Source organism: Parasteatoda tepidariorum, chromosome 11 (genome assembly GCF_982258835.1).
Source record: "Parasteatoda tepidariorum strain Cologne lab strain chromosome 11, Ptep-v5.0, whole genome shotgun sequence".
Taxonomy (NCBI): domain Eukaryota; kingdom Metazoa; phylum Arthropoda; class Arachnida; order Araneae; family Theridiidae; genus Parasteatoda; species Parasteatoda tepidariorum.
In genome coordinates this window covers 78,378,819-78,396,331 of record NC_141765.1, presented here as the reverse complement: position 1 = coordinate 78,396,331, position 17,513 = coordinate 78,378,819, and the positions used below count along the sequence as shown (strand labels likewise).

Here is a 17,513-nt window from a genome sequence, read left to right as displayed (position 1 = left end):
TTAGAAAGTTGCGGGGCGAAGCTTCTTAACAGTTTCGTTTGATTGTTTATGTTTGCCTCATAAGTAAGGTGAACTTCGAAGCAAAGTTCAACCAGGTCTATTACGTAACAATCTCAGCTTTATTTTTATTTGAGAAAGGGATAAACTTCTTCGTAGGCTTTAGAGCTGATTTTTGTTTATATTCAGAGAAAAAAAAAGAGGCCTTTATGATCGGTTAGCAGTTAAATTAGCTACGTCACAAAATGAAAATGTTACTAGTTACCCATTGCTTTTGATGTTCAGTATAAAAAGGACTATATTTTACATGCAATTTTATTTGATGTTCAGTATAAAAATGGCAAGTTTAATTCTCGTACATGTAATCCAAGTGGGTGCAACATTGGACCAGCTATGTGTGGTACAACTTTTTTAAAATCTTTCTTTTTGATTGCAGAAAATTCATAAAAGTATTTGGTTTCAGGTTTTGGTTTAAATCGTGATACAGAATCTCTATTGCTATCAGATGTTTCATATTTTTCATGGATGTCTCCAATTTTTAGTTTCTTGTCAACTTTGCCTTTTTGAACGGATCCGAACATAACAATTGTTTCCTGTGTTGATGATTCCATTGCAAAGGAATAAACAAACACAACAAAGAGGACACCTAACGTCACCTGAAAATATTTTAAAAGTATTCAAAGAATTGACAAACATAATTCTAAAAAATGTGACAAAGAACATTTACAGGACTTTTTAGTAGGGTAAGTCTAAGATAGATAGCCATAACTTTTTTCAAATCGAAATAAAAGTACTAAGAATAGAAATGTTATTATGACAAACATAATTCTGAAAAATTATATGTTGTTTAATTCTGAAAAATGGGACAGAGAACATTTGCGGGACTTTTTAGAAGGGTAAGTCTAAGATACATGGCCATAGTGTTAATCGAAATAAAAGTACTAAGAATAGAAATGATTATGCATGGTTTACATATTTTGAGCAAAAAATAATGGAATATTGAGAACAAAACATGAAAAAGTTAATTGAAATTAAACTAACAAGTGACCATCTCTCCGTGATGTCGAGGTGAGATGACCATCTGATACGGTAAAGGAAAACTAAAGTAATGAAAATAGCAAATTACATACAGTTAACAAAAAAAAAGCTTAGAATAGGCTGTAAGGAATGAATTTTATATTGGAAAATAAGTAAAAAGAATCTAATAAACAAAATCTAATGTATCAATTTAATCAATCACTTTCGAAACACTACATTTTTGACAAATATTTTCAAGGTTTGTGCATATTTTTTGGCGCCGTTGCATGAATGTCTCATCCAGTCCTCGTTTTTAATTGTGGTATTCTTCATAACAAATAAACTGATATTTCTGAGTGTGTGGAATCGGATAATATGTCAGATCTGTAGATGAAAGGTTCCTAAGGTGGTCTCAAAAGGTGGCGTCAAGTTTAAATCCGGCCACTTTGCCTTTCAGCAACTCTTGTATGTAGATACTATTCTTCAATTTTATTTCCCATTGACAAAATGGGTGTTGTTTTGGGTTTGATGGCGTACGCACCTTATTTCGACGTAATCACACTTTTCAACTGTGTTCAAGAGTAATAGTAAACTGAGCGTTGCTATAGCGACCTCTGCTGTTTGATAATTTTTTTAGAATTCTTTTTTTTTTGCTGAAATTATTTTTAGATTTTAACTGAGGAAGATTGGAACATCGTCCTTTTCAATGAATGGAAAGGTTCTCTTCAATCTTCTAGTTGCGATCCTTGTAGAAGGGGTTCTTTTACAAAACAATTCCGTCGGGAAAAAAATACATTAGTTTTCATATACCATTCATTATTAACATAACGTCCCTGGCCAAATTATTAGACGCACTATAAGATTCTATGTAAAATCTTAATTACCAGGTCATACTATACAGCTTTATTGTTTTGACGCGACTGAAACCGGTTTGCACTTATTTACGTTAGTGTATCAAATGGTTAAATGAGACGATATATATAATATAAATTCGACTATAGGATAATTTAGACGATATATTATATAAATATAGAATATTTATTGTATCAAGCATATTTATTATAGAATATTTATTATATTGCCTTAAATTAGTATATTATAATAATTAGATCAAATTATTAGACGCAATATAGTTTTTTAATAATTATATGATTTGCACAAGTTTATACGCAATTTTATATTTAAATATACATGTAACGGGTTTTTATATACTTCCTATTTGTATTTATTTTTAACGTATTGCATTGCAATCAAAGTAAATTATAGTACAACTGTATAGTCTAAATTTACATAATGCGTCTAATAATCTGTAGATTAGAAATAAGGCACTCCAACAAGTGTATCGAATTTCATTGAGTAGTTGAAGACGTGTGTAGAAAAGTTGCCATGGATGTTGAAAGAACGACCTTCAAAAAAGTGACTAGAAATGAATAAAAGGAAGGACAACCAAACAGGAGCAATCTAGATTATACAACTAATTGTTTTGAAATATTTCATTCAGATAAAAGTCGAGATGAAAAGAATATTTTATTGGAAACCTTAGATTTTCCCCCAACAATAATCCTTTTTTCAAAGTTATTTTTTTTTATTCTAAACTTTTGATCATTAGCTTTCTAAAACTATTTTAGTTGAGAATCTCAATTTAGAAAGTATAATTTATGATTATTTTATTCATTTATTTAATTCTTGCAATTACATTAGATGAGGTGAAAAATTAAGTTTGATTTGATGAGTTTTCATCAGAAGTGTTCTTAAAAATAAGATTTAAGGAATAGGGGTTTAAAAGCGCGTGAGTCGTACAATACTTTCAGAACTGTGTCAAACAGCACCAAAATAATATCTCTTTTGTCATATTATAAGTTATTTTAGCCGAAACTGCATCAATAATAAAACAAAATTTTTTTCTTAAAACAAAATTCATAAATCTTGTATTTTCTTTTTAATGTGTCAAATTTACTGCATAGTTTTGATACAATGCAAAGAAAATGAAAATAGATACATTTGGCATAAAAATAGTATAAAACAATGTTATCTTTCATACATACTAGTATAAATATTTAATATTAACCATTCAGTTATAAGGAAATGAAATGTTTTAAAACACATTGTAATGAAATATGTAAAAAAAAAGAAGAAATAAAAAAGAAACGTATTTAAGAAAAGTAAAAACTTCATTTAAATTAAATATTTAAAAGATGATATTACGTATGAAATAGATTTTATTGAATAATAAGAATATTAAAAAAAATTTCCCAAATTTTAAAAAAATTTCCATTTATACTTAAAACGAATCAGATTATAAATTTCGAGTTTAAAACAAGTTAAAGTTGTTTGCTGCTATGAAACGAAACTATTTCGATATTAAAATATTGTGAGAGCCGTCTCTGTTTTGGTTTAGAAACGTGAAATCACGAAGATATTTGCTGAAAATTGTACAAGGATTTACATGGAAGAAAAGAATTTCTGATTAGTTCGAAAATTATAAACTCCTAACCTATGCGTGTCTCTCTGCAGGCCGTAAGAATACAACTTCAAAGTTTAAGTTAAATGCTCTAGAAGGACCATTTTTATTCATGAACTAAACACAAACTTTTTTTTTTATTAAATTTCAATTTTCGTTAAGTACCTTTATTTAGAACCTCGATTTAACGAAGTAGCTAAATTCCGATCATAAGTTCGTTATATGGAAAATTCGTTAAATAGAAAATCACTTTTTGAAATACTTAAACAACACAAGACAGGTTTTAAATTCATAAACACTAGACATAATTAAAATAGCAATTGGTACACCTTTATCTTTTAAACTAGTATCTACTATTTGTTTTATAAGTCTTAGCCATAAAACAAATCTGCACGAAAACTTACACTATCATACTACGTACAAACGTACATATTCAAATTAAAAAAAAAAAAACCAAATTTATGTATAAAATTATAGCTGCATTTATTATAAAAGTAATTTTAAACATACATTACCACATGCATTCTTAAATTTAATTGCTACTGATAAAATCTGTTCATTTTGTCTTTCGTTTCAAATGCAAACAGGAAGGGATTTTACTGCTTTCTCTAAAAGTTAGGTGGCTTCGAAAATCAATTCCAGGTCATTTCCCCCATAAAACGCTTTAAGATGTTCGAAATGTTCTGAAATATTTTGGGAAATAGGAAAAGTGGATCGCAAAGAAAAGTTCGTTAAATAGAAAATTCACTTCGTTATTTGGAAGTTATGAAGTATCGAAATTTTTATTTTACGAAGGAATTTCCAAAATGTTCCTCGAAAAATATGGCAAAATGGAGAAATTCGAGGAAATGGAAGTTCGTTAAATAAAAGTCAGTAAGTACTGTTATTGCGATTTTTTTTTCCTCTATACATTAAGTTTTGTGGTGCAAAACCTATGACTTAGAAATTTGAAATGATGAAGACATATAAAAAATGTTCAAAGAGTTTGTTTCAACAAAAAACGAAACGAATTTGTAGAATCAGACGCAAGTACAAAGTTAAAATTTGATGTGCTGAAAAGTTCATTTTCATTTATGAAATTAATGCGCTTTTTTTTTCTTCAAAATTTCAATTTGTTTGAATATTGTTGCAACTTTAAGTTCGTTTCCCTCGAATTTTATGATAATTTTTCTTTTTTGCTTTAAATAATGACTGCATAGTTGAAGAAAAACTTATTTATCTGATGTCAACAAAAAAAGTCAATACATAAAATAAAATAATATGAGAAAAAGAGATTCTAACATTAGTATCGAAATTTTTAAAAATATGAAATTCTCAAGAAAAATAAAAAATCATCTTTATATATACTATCCCAGGTATATATGGTATTTTATAGTATATATCTTTATATATACTATAAAATCTTAATTATCAGGTGATACTTTATTGTTTTTATACGACTGTTTACTCTTGTTTACCTATTTCTATTAATTGGTTGTAAAGCAATGCGTTAAAAATAAGGAAAGTACATAAAAAATCTCTCCAATAACAACCCTTTACGCTTATATTTAAATATAAAAGTATTGCCTATAAACTCGTGTAATTATTAAAGTGCTTCTAATAATTTGGTCCAATTATTATAATATAATACCTGATATAATAAATATTCTATATTTATATAATATATCATCTAATTTAACCAATTAATACACTAACGTAAACAAGTTCAAACCTGTTTCAGTCGTGTAAAAACAATAAAGCTGTATAGTATTACATGATAATTAAGATTTTGCATAAAATCTTTAGTACATCTAATAATTTGGCCAGGGACTGTATATTTAACAAGTAAAATTACTCTTATTTCTTCTTGTTGCCTCAAGAATTCCGTTAAAGAATTTTTTTCAAGAATAACTGAATATTTTGTTACGATTAACGTATCAACCAAATGTTCATTAACAAATGATTATTTTTTTTTGTAAAAAAAATATTTACTTATAAGAATAATAAAAATCGGAAATGATGGAAAGGCAAGAACGGGAGCGTCTTAAATAATTAAAATACGAAAACACTTTTGTTAGTATCGGAAAATCTTACAAAGAATCCTTAAAACTAATTTGAAACTATTTGATTCTAGCTGCTAGCTACAATCATAATCAAAAATTTAAAAAAAAATGTTTTATAGAAATTATTGAGTTCGAATTGTAACAAATTTAAAAAAAAAATATTTATCAGTTTCTTTACGATAGTCCTTACATAAAAGTAATAATTATAAAAGTGTTTCCTTAAACAGGGTGCTTAGCTAATTCTTTTGACAAAAAAATAAGAACTTTTTAAGCACTATATACATTAACAAAATGCAAAATAATTTTCAAAGACTTTCATGATCTTGATAAAATAACTAGCAAAGAATTCTTTTCTTGATTATAAAAAATGATGGAGAGATTTTTCAGTTCCGATTTCAGAGGGTGGAAAATGAAGCTTGAAATTGTGAATGCAGCGCATGAGAGTGCAATAATCTCACCGAACCCAGCTCACTATACGCACATGCGGACTCGCAAGTATTTCACCAAACATGTAAAATGATTGGCTCTTTCATACGCTATGTACCGACGCTGAAATAGATTGTGAAAACGTTGAATAGAACATTGTGAAAAGCACGCTTTTGCATAATACGTGGCGTAAATTGACATGGTAAAGAAAAAAAATCTCATTTTCGAAAAGGGAAAATTAAGCTCTGTTTAAAAACACCCAATGAAAAAAGCACCTTTAAGCATTTTTTAAAAACTCTACGCACCATGTTAAATTAATTTTAAGCTATCGAAAATATTTGAAGACCTTCATACTTTTAAATTTAAAAAAATAACTGTAGAAGGTTTTGGGTATCAAAAAATTTATAACTTTAAAAAGGAATCGAAAAATTATTGGGGGCGTGTACCGCCTGATGCCTATAGTCTGAAGATGCGAGGCTGTTTGGCTGATATTCAGACTGCTGCCAAACGAATTATTAAATAAGAGTTCCAATAACATGATCATGATGAAAGTAAGTTGTCATTGGCTGTTCATTTCACGCCACAGTTTTCACTGAACCGCATTGATAAGATGCATAATAGAAAAGACTACACACGTTGGCGAGATTGGCAATCATCTTAAAAAAATTTTAATGCTCGCTAACAGCTGTAATGGCGTCAGTGACAGACAATCAGCCAGAGACAGTATGCGCATGCGTGGAACTGCAACACTACCGCTGCGATGGCAGAATACACCAAATCGATGCTCACTATCCCGACGCGTATTGTGTGATTTCGGGAGTGAAATTTCCTGATTCCGCTCTATCCCATGGGTTTGTCATAATTTCCATTAAAGCATTCCATCCAAACTTAGAATTGCAGTCAAACCCCGGTTTAACGAATCCCTATTTACCGAATTTTATAAAGTTAATGAAGTAGTTTTATAGGAAACAATGAATAGCGACACAGAAGATAATGAATCTCCAGTGAAAACTGTTACTTTTTCTGATGCTTTGGAAACAATGAAAACTAACCTAATGCTCTAAATGAAGGAGTATTTTCTTCTGCCGTTGAAAAAGAACTTTTTAAAGTATGAAATCAAGGAAATAAGCAAACCTTACTCACGAAATGCTTTAAAATTTCAAATTAATTAGCGCGTAAACATTCGAATCATTCAATCTGAATAAAAAGTGCAAGATTTCTATTTATTTTGTGTATTTGCTTATTAGAGTTGTTCGCATATTCCGTAAGGTTAGTAATTTGTTTTTTTAAATTTTGCCCCCGATATTACGAATTATCCCCGATTTAACGAATAGTATTTTCAGTCCCTATGAATTCGTTAAATCGGGGTCCGACTGTAGTTTAAAACATTATAATTGACAACAGAGAAAAGTAAAAAATAAATAAAAATAAATAATACTAATAAATATTATATTTTGTAAATACACTGCCAAGCGAAGCATGAAAATTATGATTTTTGAAAACTTAGTTATAAGTATTTCTTCAATGCTTTTAATAAGTACGTAAGAAATGTCCTATGAGTTGTCTGGATCGAATTTTAGGGACGAATAAAGCATTCGAATGATAAGGTTTGTTCTGATTCTGCTGGTATAGTTCGTTCACCAGGAGTTGGCACTTGGCTCCACTTCCTCGAACGCAGAATTCATTTCAGCGCGGGAATAAGAAGAGAAAGATCTCCGCGATTGAAATTGAGACAACCTTTAATGCGAGCCAAACACAACAATGACTTCTTTTTCACTCACTTCGCTTTATCATCTGCTATTATACCTTTAGTTTCTCTAGCTACTTAAATATATTTTAAATTTAAAAACTGCTGTTTTCCCCGCAAAATATCTCAAAAAGGACAAACTATTCACTCAAAAGAGAGAACTATCATGAAAAATGGTGCGAAATATCATCAAATTTATGAAATATTTAATGTTAAAAAAATGCAGATGAAGTTTGCGAAATAAATATTTTTGCCATACGATCGCCAAATAGCAACCTTGTTCATAACCTTCTCCTAAAAATAGCGAAATAGTATCGCCGCATACCACGTGATGTAGGCAGAGCCTGGTGAACGAGCTATCCAATCAACCTTCGAGTCTCTAAAAGGCTCCTTTTCCATTATAATTTGCGGGAGAGAACTATGTTGTTCAACTGCCCTATTACAATAGCATCCTCTGTGTATCAGGGGAGTCTTCCAATGAGGTAAACCGGATTACACAATGCTGACGTGAAATATCCTCAGGATCATGGGTCCTTTGCCTGTGGGAGGTTCTCGTGGTCTTCCTCTCCAAGTAACGCAAATGCGGGTTAGTTCCATCTTCAAAAAGTCCTCCACGAAGGCAACATTTCTCCCAATACTTGATCCAGGAGTTTCCTTGTCTCCTGGATTGGGTTCAAAATGACAAGGCTGCGGAGTTGAATATTAGAAGTCATTAAACCCAAAAACTGGGTCAGCAGTTCAACGACTGTTATAAAATACATTAAAAAAGTTCCATCCTGTAATACATTTCTTTTCCCTAGTTTCAGATTCACTTTGTTGCGCTTTAAAAGCACTTTTGTTCTCTGATTGCACATGATTAAGCTACACTCTATCTCTTAAATGTTAAAAATTATTTTGATCATCAATGAAAGAAATTTTAAATAAGAAAATTCTGAATTTCGATCGAGCAGAATTGAGGTCCCACAGATATCGGTGTGAGATCAGGATTACATTCCCTATATGAGGTTTATTTAACATGTTTCCATCAAGGACCACGCAGACTACGTAGATAACTAATAAAATTGTAAGTATGACAAACTCAAGAAAATAATCTTAATTATTTAGAATTTTTTATTATTATTTTTAAAAGCTTCAGTGGCTAAAAAAAGCTTATTCAAGCTCTACTTTTAACATATATTTAAACAAATATTTCGTTGGAAAATAATAAAATTTCTTAAAAAACTCAAGAAACTGATATTTCTTTATTTTAGTCTTGAAGATTCCATTATTATATGGAGAGTGTTGTAGTGTTAGAAATTTTTTTCAAGGTACGCAGGACTCGAAGATTGAATAGAAAAGGGTGTACGCAAGAGAAATTTAAGATAAATCATGTTTTGTTTTCCATCCAATATAGAAAATAAATTCTGAAAAAAAATCTTATAATTGTTCTAGAAATTTTTGCATATCTAGTACGTAACATGTTCCTCAATAGCCTCCCTAAATTATATACTTTGTGTACCCTTGGGAGACTCATTAAGGTTTACCTGAGCAATAGAAATCTAATCAATCACTACAGAGGAAAGTGGAGTTGAAGATACCGAAAAACATTTCATTGTCTAAAGAAAGAGATAGGAGTTGAACTATGAATATTGAAAATACAGTTAAGTTTTCTTCATGCAATCAATCTTGCATGTTGAATTGTAATATATATATATATATATATATATATATATATATATATATATATATATATATATATATATATATATATATATATATATATATATATATATATATATATATATATATATATATATATATATATATATATATATATATATATATATATATATATATATATATATATATATATATATATATATATATATATATATATATATATATATATATATATATATATATATATATATATATATATGTATGTATGTATATATATATGTATATATATGTATATATATATATATATATATATATATATATATATATATATATATATATATATATATATATATATATATATATATATATATATGTGGGAGTGTGTAAACGTGAATGGCCGAAATCAAGAGAATGTCGACTTTCACCGATGAATGTCAACACTTACATAGTTGCTTTGGGGAATGTCCGAAATATTTGTTATATCCAATTTGATATTAATTTATTCGTTGATGTTATTATGCTTATTCGATATTTCAATAATTGCTGAGAATAGATTAGGAGAAACATCAGTGTTCGGAGTACCGGTTATATGAATACTGAGCAGTGGCACCTTAAAAAAACATTGATGCGGGGCTTACCGGGCAGTGGCACTTAACTAGACCTAGTATATATTTCGGACATTTTGATTGTCAACATTCACCGGTGGAAGTCAACAACCACCTATTTCAGTCATTCACAGTAACATATATATATATATATATATATATATATATATATATATATATATATATATATATATATATATATATTACACATACATTAAGGGTGGACATTATGGAACACCCAATGTATATTTTTTCTCACATTCATTTACAACATCAACAGTGTTTTTTGAGGCTCTTTAAAACTACAGTTTAAGTGCTTTTTCCTTAAGGTAAAGCTATAATTAGATAAATAGCGCAAAGATTTTAAAAGTTATAACATGTTTCTAAAAATTTACCAATTTCGAAAATCATTAAAATGACTAAATAATTTCTTGGAAATTTTTATAAACCTTAATGTTTAATTTTTGAGATTTTAAGAGATAAACGCTTTTCGAGGTGCCACAACTGGCATGTCTCAAGATTGTCTTAACAGTCATGCTTCGTAATCTTTTAACCTGTTATAAAAATTAACTTCAGAGAAATTAATGTTTTCTCCATTAATGCTTGAATATTATCATTTCATTAAATAAATGTTACACGTGCAAAAAATAAATGAATAAGTAAATAAATAAAGGAAAAAAATAAAATAAACAAAAATTTGGTCCGATATGGCTAGTTTGAATCATTTCTGGCAAAGAAAAATATTGATATTTTATATATACCTTATTTATTTTAAGGTATAGTATAAGACATCTTGTTTATTAAAGTTGTTTAAAAATGACTCAATTTAAAATATTATAAATAAAATGAAACGGTACACTGTGGTTTCCAGCAGGAAATTATGACTGACATAAGAAAAAAAATAGTCTTTGTAACAATTTATTTGCATTAACTAAAAAAAGAAAGATATCCAATTAAAAATGCACGTTTTTTAAGAAATTTTTTTTCAATATTTCTGAAATTCCGATTATTTCAGCCTTCTGAATATTTCTGCCTTTTTAAATGTTTCATTTACTTTTTATGTTCTTCTTATTTTACTTCTAAAAATAATAAGTTAACGAATTTTATACTACCATTGCATCATGAAATATTTCAGCTTTTTTAAGTGTTTCATTTATTTTTTACGTCTCTCTTACATCTCTTTTATGAAGTGAAGAGTTAATGAATTTTAAATTTCCATTGCATCATTAAATATTTTAGCTTTTTAAAATATTTCATTTACTTCGGATTCTTTACTTATTTTATTTTTTAAAATAGAGAGTTGAGGAATATCATTACACTATGTAATGTTACTTAATTACATTTCATTAATATTATTATGCATTATTGTTATTTAAGATAAAATTAAATTTATAGCAGTTGTTTAATTACCATAATTTTATACCCTTAAAAGCTCTTCTAATTAAAATTTAATATTTAATCGTAATAAATTCATCATTAAAGTACATTAATAAATGAAAGCAGTGCAATGAATTTTTTTAAAAGATTTCTACAAAATTATATTTTATTTGTCAAGTTAGAAGACAAATAGTAAAAGTTACTTTTTCAAACATAATATATGTAAATAATTAAGTACACTAAGTTTCGGAAAACTGTCACAAACTCGATATTATTTGAAAAAACAACTGTTTGAAGCATAAAGAAAAATTTTAAAAAATATAATAGATAAGTAAAACTGTTTCATAATTCAAATTAATTGAAATTATACCCAAAAGTTTTTAAAAAATTTTCAACACATTTTCGAAAGGCGCCGTATATTTTTTCTGGTTTGGAAACGGTGTTTAAATTGAAACCTTTTTATAAAATGAAATTCGTATCCCTCTATAAAACATTTATAAATTTTCGTTTTAAATTAAAGATTTAATCTTAATTTTCTATAAACAATTTTTGTTATTAGAAGCTTAAGTGGCTAAAAAAAGCTTATTTAAGCGATACTTTTTACCAATAATTTAAATAAATATTTCTGTGGAAAATAATCAAATTTTTAAAAAAAAAAAAAAATTCAAATCATATTATTATTTTAAGCATTTTGATTAAAAAGCAAATAAAAGAAAAGTTTTAACACTTTATTTTCAAATCATCTAAAACAATCGTAATCTATATTTAATGAAGTCGTTGATGCGCACTAAAATTGGATATTACTTACTTGCAAAGACATCATCATTCTTGAGCAACTGGCAAATCAACTCATTTTTACTTTATACTCCTAAATGACCTTCAATCGAAGGACGATTTAGGAAAATATTTTGATCAAACTTTTATTTTTTGTTTAAAATGTGAAGCACTCAATTCTATCAAAACAATAGATTTTTGAAGATAACAATTATATTTGCAAATTTTAGTTTTAAATTTTCACGAAACAATGATTATTTCAGAACCTTTTCATTTACAAGCATTATGGCTTTGTTTCGTGGGACAGGCATCTCTTTTGGGGAAAATAACCCGAAATTGAATTTTTTTCCCTTCAAAATTACGTGTTTTCGTGCCGAACTATTTTTATTTATAATTGTAAAAAAAAATATGAAGATATTCTTTTGATTTTTATAATAATGTTGGTAGTTAAATGTTCGACTCCTACTACTCATTTGAAATTTCCAGCCAATTCCAAAAAAGCAATAAAATTATTATTTATTAATTTTTAATAACATATGATATATTTCTTTTCTTTATGTTCGGTTAAAGTGAAAGGTACTTTATTTAAAATTAAATTTTTTATTTCAGCATATCAATAGAAAGAATAAATTGAAAAAGAAATAGGTATTGAAACTGTGGAAAAACATCTATATATAAACGTCACTATACCTATAAACGTTTCATAACAATATTTAGTGTATATTCATGAAGAAGGAAGCAAATTATACACTAAATTCATTCATCTATGCATTTTCAAAATTAATTTAGTAACTTAAATAAATTTTGGATTTTATAAATTACAAGATAACTTTTAATAATACATTTAATAATCTCTCACTAATTTCAATGATTTTCTGTCTTCTTTTTCACGACTGTCATGTATCTGAAGTCCAAATATGGTGACCAAATATTTTAGAAGAGTCGTTGAACAGCCGACCCAATTTTTGGGTTTACGCCTTCGTGGAGGACTTTTTGATGGAGCTAACCCGCATTTGCTTTACATGGAGAGAAAAACTACTCCCATTTCCCACTGTTAGCCTGACGGCAAAGGGACTCTAAGCTAATCTACGTCAGTACTGCAGTCTGTGCGAGAAGTGGACAAAATTCGAATCAACCAGCCGAAGCTAGGATCGAACCTAGGTCGCCTTAATCTGAAGCAAGCGCTTTATCCCCTGAGTCACCGCGACTCGCTGCCCAGATATCACACTAAAGTGGTTTTTCACTACACCAAAACAAAGGATATTTCCTAGTATCACCTAGAATCTTTTTCTACATGGTGTGAAGTAGCCGTCATCATGTTTGTAATTAAGTAATTCTATAGTAAGATATGATACACGCGAATCAGTAAAGTTAAAATGCAAGAATCATACATTCATGATGCATATATTTAATTTTTCGAAAATAAAGTTAGTTTTTTAATAAAAAATACATACATTACAGACAGAATATTAGTATGAATTCGAACAAAATTGAAGTTAAGTACAGTCGGATCTCCATTTAACGAAGTCGGTAAATCCTGATAATAAGTTCGTTATATTGAAAATTCGTTAAATAGAAAATCCCCTTTCGAAATAATGAAACCACATGAAACAGGTTTTAAATTCATAAGCACTAGACATAATCAAAATAGCAATTGATACACTTTTTTCTTGTAAACTAGCATCTACTATTTATTTTATAAATCTTAACCATGAAAGAAGTCTACATGGAAAGCAAGAATAGAGCAAAACATTATCCAGTGTTACACTACATACATTTTTATAAAAAAAAAAAAAAAAAATAAAAAAAAATAAAAAAAAACTAAATTTATGTATAAAATGATAGCTGCATTTCTTGTAAAAGTAATTTTAAACATACATTACTTAAGTTTAATTGCTAGTGAGGTTAATTTTTTCTGAGTTCTCCGTTTGAAAGGCAAACAAAAAGGAATAATTGTAGGTCATTAAACGCGTTAACCAGTTTGAAATGTCCAGAAATATTTTGAGAAATAAGGGTCTCAAAGAAAGTTTGTTAAATAGAAAATTCGCCATTTGGCAGTTATTTTACGAAGAAATTTCCAAAATGTTCCTCGAAAATAGAGAAGTTCGTTAAATGGAACTGTATTGTAAAATTATTTGATACAATGAACAGATTTATGTAAATCCTCTGAGAACATCATAAATATTTTTCTTATACAACTGAAAGTATAGACACATTTTATTATAATTTATAGAAGTATCAAATCAAAGCAATTAGAAGATGCAAATAATCGACCGTAATCAATATTTAGTAAAGAGTAACGAAGCTGACTTGGTATTAAATGGGGCAGTTTGCTCGACACGTCATCAAACTGTACAACATTTGTGTGAAGCAATTCCACTACTAATCAAACAATTATACGCAGCAAATGTTTATAAACAATAACGATTCCTAATATTTTCTGAATCTCTTCTAGGAAATATCTTTCTTTAATTTGCTATAAATTACACTGGTGTAAGTGCTCTCTACAACTACTGGACCGATCACCCTCAATAACTTTCGTTCTAATGATTGGATTTTCACGACAATCTTAATGGTTCCTGGGGGTGACCTCAAATATGCTAATTAGTGCTAACTATTAATTAAGTTGCGAAATCAGACACAAAAACGTACTTACTCTGAATAAACATACATTTTTTTTACATATTTGGATTCTTTATCTTCAAAATATAGGGGGTAGCCGCAATCTGGGAAATGTGGTCCCCTTAGTTTGGTCAGGAGAGCTACTCAAATTTTGGACCCCTTAATGTTAATTTCGCTTTTTGCGTTTTCAGTCATATTTTAAAAACTAATGAAGCAATTCAAAAAAAAAAAAAAAGCTCCCCCCACTCATAAAACTTATTTACCCAAAGATAATTTCATGAAAAAAATAATTGCTTATTATTTTTTATCATTTAACTAAATTGAGGATGAAAAAATGTTGAATTATGAGGTATGGATATTTTTATACCATATTATTCTACATATTTTTCAATTGAAAAATCTAAAGTTTCAACTGTTTTTATTTATTAAAAGGTGAGAAAAATTAAAATTAATTATTTTTAAAAAAATAATTTGGCGACAATGAAGAAGTAATTAAATGGGGGCGATTAATATTAAAATGTGATAAACTTACGAGGAACTTGACTTAGCGCGCGTGGCGTAAAATTTCATTCATATTTGTTTCGCTAACAATCGTTTGCTGATCTTTTTATTTTCATTTTTTTTTAAACCATAAAATACGATGTTTCTTTTTTAGTCGTCTAAAAATCTATTTGCAATTTAATAAAGAAATTTGAATAAAACATTTTATTGAATAAAAAACATTTTATTCAACGAATGTCGAGTTTTATAAAAGCATGCTTCTGATAGAATATGATTATATAACGGATTGTGCTTATTTAATGAGATTATTTTTTATTTTTTAGTTTTTTCCCTCAATAACTGATACAATTTCAATATCATACATACGTATGAATAGATTTGGAATAAAATATTTATCAATTTCTTGAATATATATTTTATAAATCTTAATAAAAATACGGAGTCAACATTTTTAAGCATCTCTCACAACATCACAAATTTCTCATCATCTTATAGGGTAAACTAACCAGTGAAGGAACATTTAAGCTTAGCTTGCTTTTAAAAAAAAATCATAAGAATTTCAAAATTTGTAATTTTAGCTAAATGATGGTGTCGACATATTTGTTATTAAATGTAAATTATGTAAAAAAAAATTAGATAACTTACATAATATTGTTTTAAGCTTTTGGTGGTTTAAATAATAAGTAGTAAGATAACCAAGTGAAGGAACAGTTCTTACCAGTGAATAAACACTAAATTTTCCAGTGAATGAACACTTAATTTTGAGAATGTATGATGCTCGTTAGGAATCTATAGACCACACAAATGTCTAAAAACAAGATTTTTCTTGGAATTACAGCATATAACCACAGTTAACGTGGAAAATGTTACTTTTTTTTTCAGCCTTGGAATGGAAAGTAAAATATGTTTGAATACATAATTTTAAAAAAATTTTTTTTCATTTTTTTCTTCTCACAGTTCAATAGTATGTTCTAAATTATGAATGTTTATCATTGTGTAATCCGATGATGTTTTTATTATTATTATAATTCGAACATTTTTTTGTTTACTCTTTTCCCCATATTTTTTTAAGCTTTTTTTATTTTCTTAGGTATTTTTTTCTCTTCATCATACTTTCTGCTTTAACTTTTTTTTCAGCTCTTTAAATCTCTTTAAATTTTCGTTCTTTTTCTGAAGTTAATGCAAAAAAGTAATTGATTTCTTTTTCTTTTGATTTAACCTTCCTCTTTCTTCCAAATCTTTGACCAATGTAAATGTGTCTTCGAAATTTCTTTTGATTTCCCAGTACCATTTCTAGAATTCCTCACTGGATAATAAATGAGAAAAAGGAGTTTCGAAGTTTGAGTAAAATCCATCTCTCATTGACTTATATCTAGTGGGTCTTCAGCAGTACTTACCATTTACTTATAGAACCAATTGTTTCAGCAACTAACAATGCCTCAAGAGGAATTATCTCAAAATCAGTTTTCAAGATACTTTTATTATCAATGTTAGTTGTATCAGCTTCAGTGCCAAAATTTAATTAACTAACTTTTTGAAATAAATTCTTCCATATTGAGAAAAGCACACCCTATTGCATATTTGGGAGATTAAACTTTTCTGTCAATGTTCCTTTAAAAATTTGCAACATAACTTGTGAGATTTCCTTCTCAAGCTTCTGAAGAAATAGTGCATCGTTACTCTCGAAGCATGTATTTTGTTGATAAGCTGTCTTGTTCATTAACTCTTGGTGCCTGTTTTGCATGCATTTGTTAAAGTCAACGTTTTCTACATCGGATAGAAAAATATCACATTTCATAAAAGCATTTTAACTTCATCAGTTGATGCGTCAAAATCTTATTTAAAAATGGATGTAGAATTTTCTCGACATATTGTTTTACAATTCTTTTGTTTTCAAGATCTAACGGGAGATTTCCATGAATTAGGTAGAAAACTAAACCAGAAAATTATTGTTTTGATGAACAAAACTTGCTCAGTTTCAAACTGATATGAGATTTATACCTATCCAGAAGAAGCAAAATAGGGAATTTGATAGCATTTTTAATTAGCCATGGGTAGAAATATTTGCAATATATTTGTAAAATGTTGCAGCGGTCATCGTTTCATTTCATGGACCGCTTTTTCCAATGAAATATATAGCAGGGACTGATTCTGTAATATCTCAAAGAATTCTTCAGTAAGGAAAAACTACCAATGGATAGGTACTTTTTGTTTCATAGGTACTTTAGAATATAAATCCTTATAATTTTAGGGGCCAAAGATATTCCCGTTTAAGGGCAGTATTC

General features: G+C 28.1%; 1 protein-coding gene across 2 annotated transcripts; it reads right to left on the bottom strand.

Moving 5' to 3' along the window:
- Positions 1 to 294: 294 nt before the first annotated feature.
- Positions 295 to 12,278, bottom strand: LOC107451507 (uncharacterized). 2 transcript variants are annotated; one of them, XM_016067628.4, is made up of 2 exons: positions 12,140 to 12,278; positions 295 to 653 (listed from the first exon to the last, which is right to left on the bottom strand). In XM_016067628.4, the coding sequence occupies exons 1-2, from the start codon at positions 12,155 to 12,157 to the stop codon at positions 324 to 326; spliced, it is 348 nt and encodes a 115-aa protein (XP_015923114.1). In that variant the 5' UTR covers positions 12,158 to 12,278; the 3' UTR covers positions 295 to 323. The 2 variants fall into 2 exon arrangements, with proteins under 2 accessions (XP_015923114.1, XP_087010838.1); XM_087154712.1 differs by lacking the exon at positions 12,140 to 12,278 and adding an exon at positions 3,991 to 4,014.
- Between the last annotated feature and the right edge of the window lie 5,235 nt (positions 12,279 to 17,513).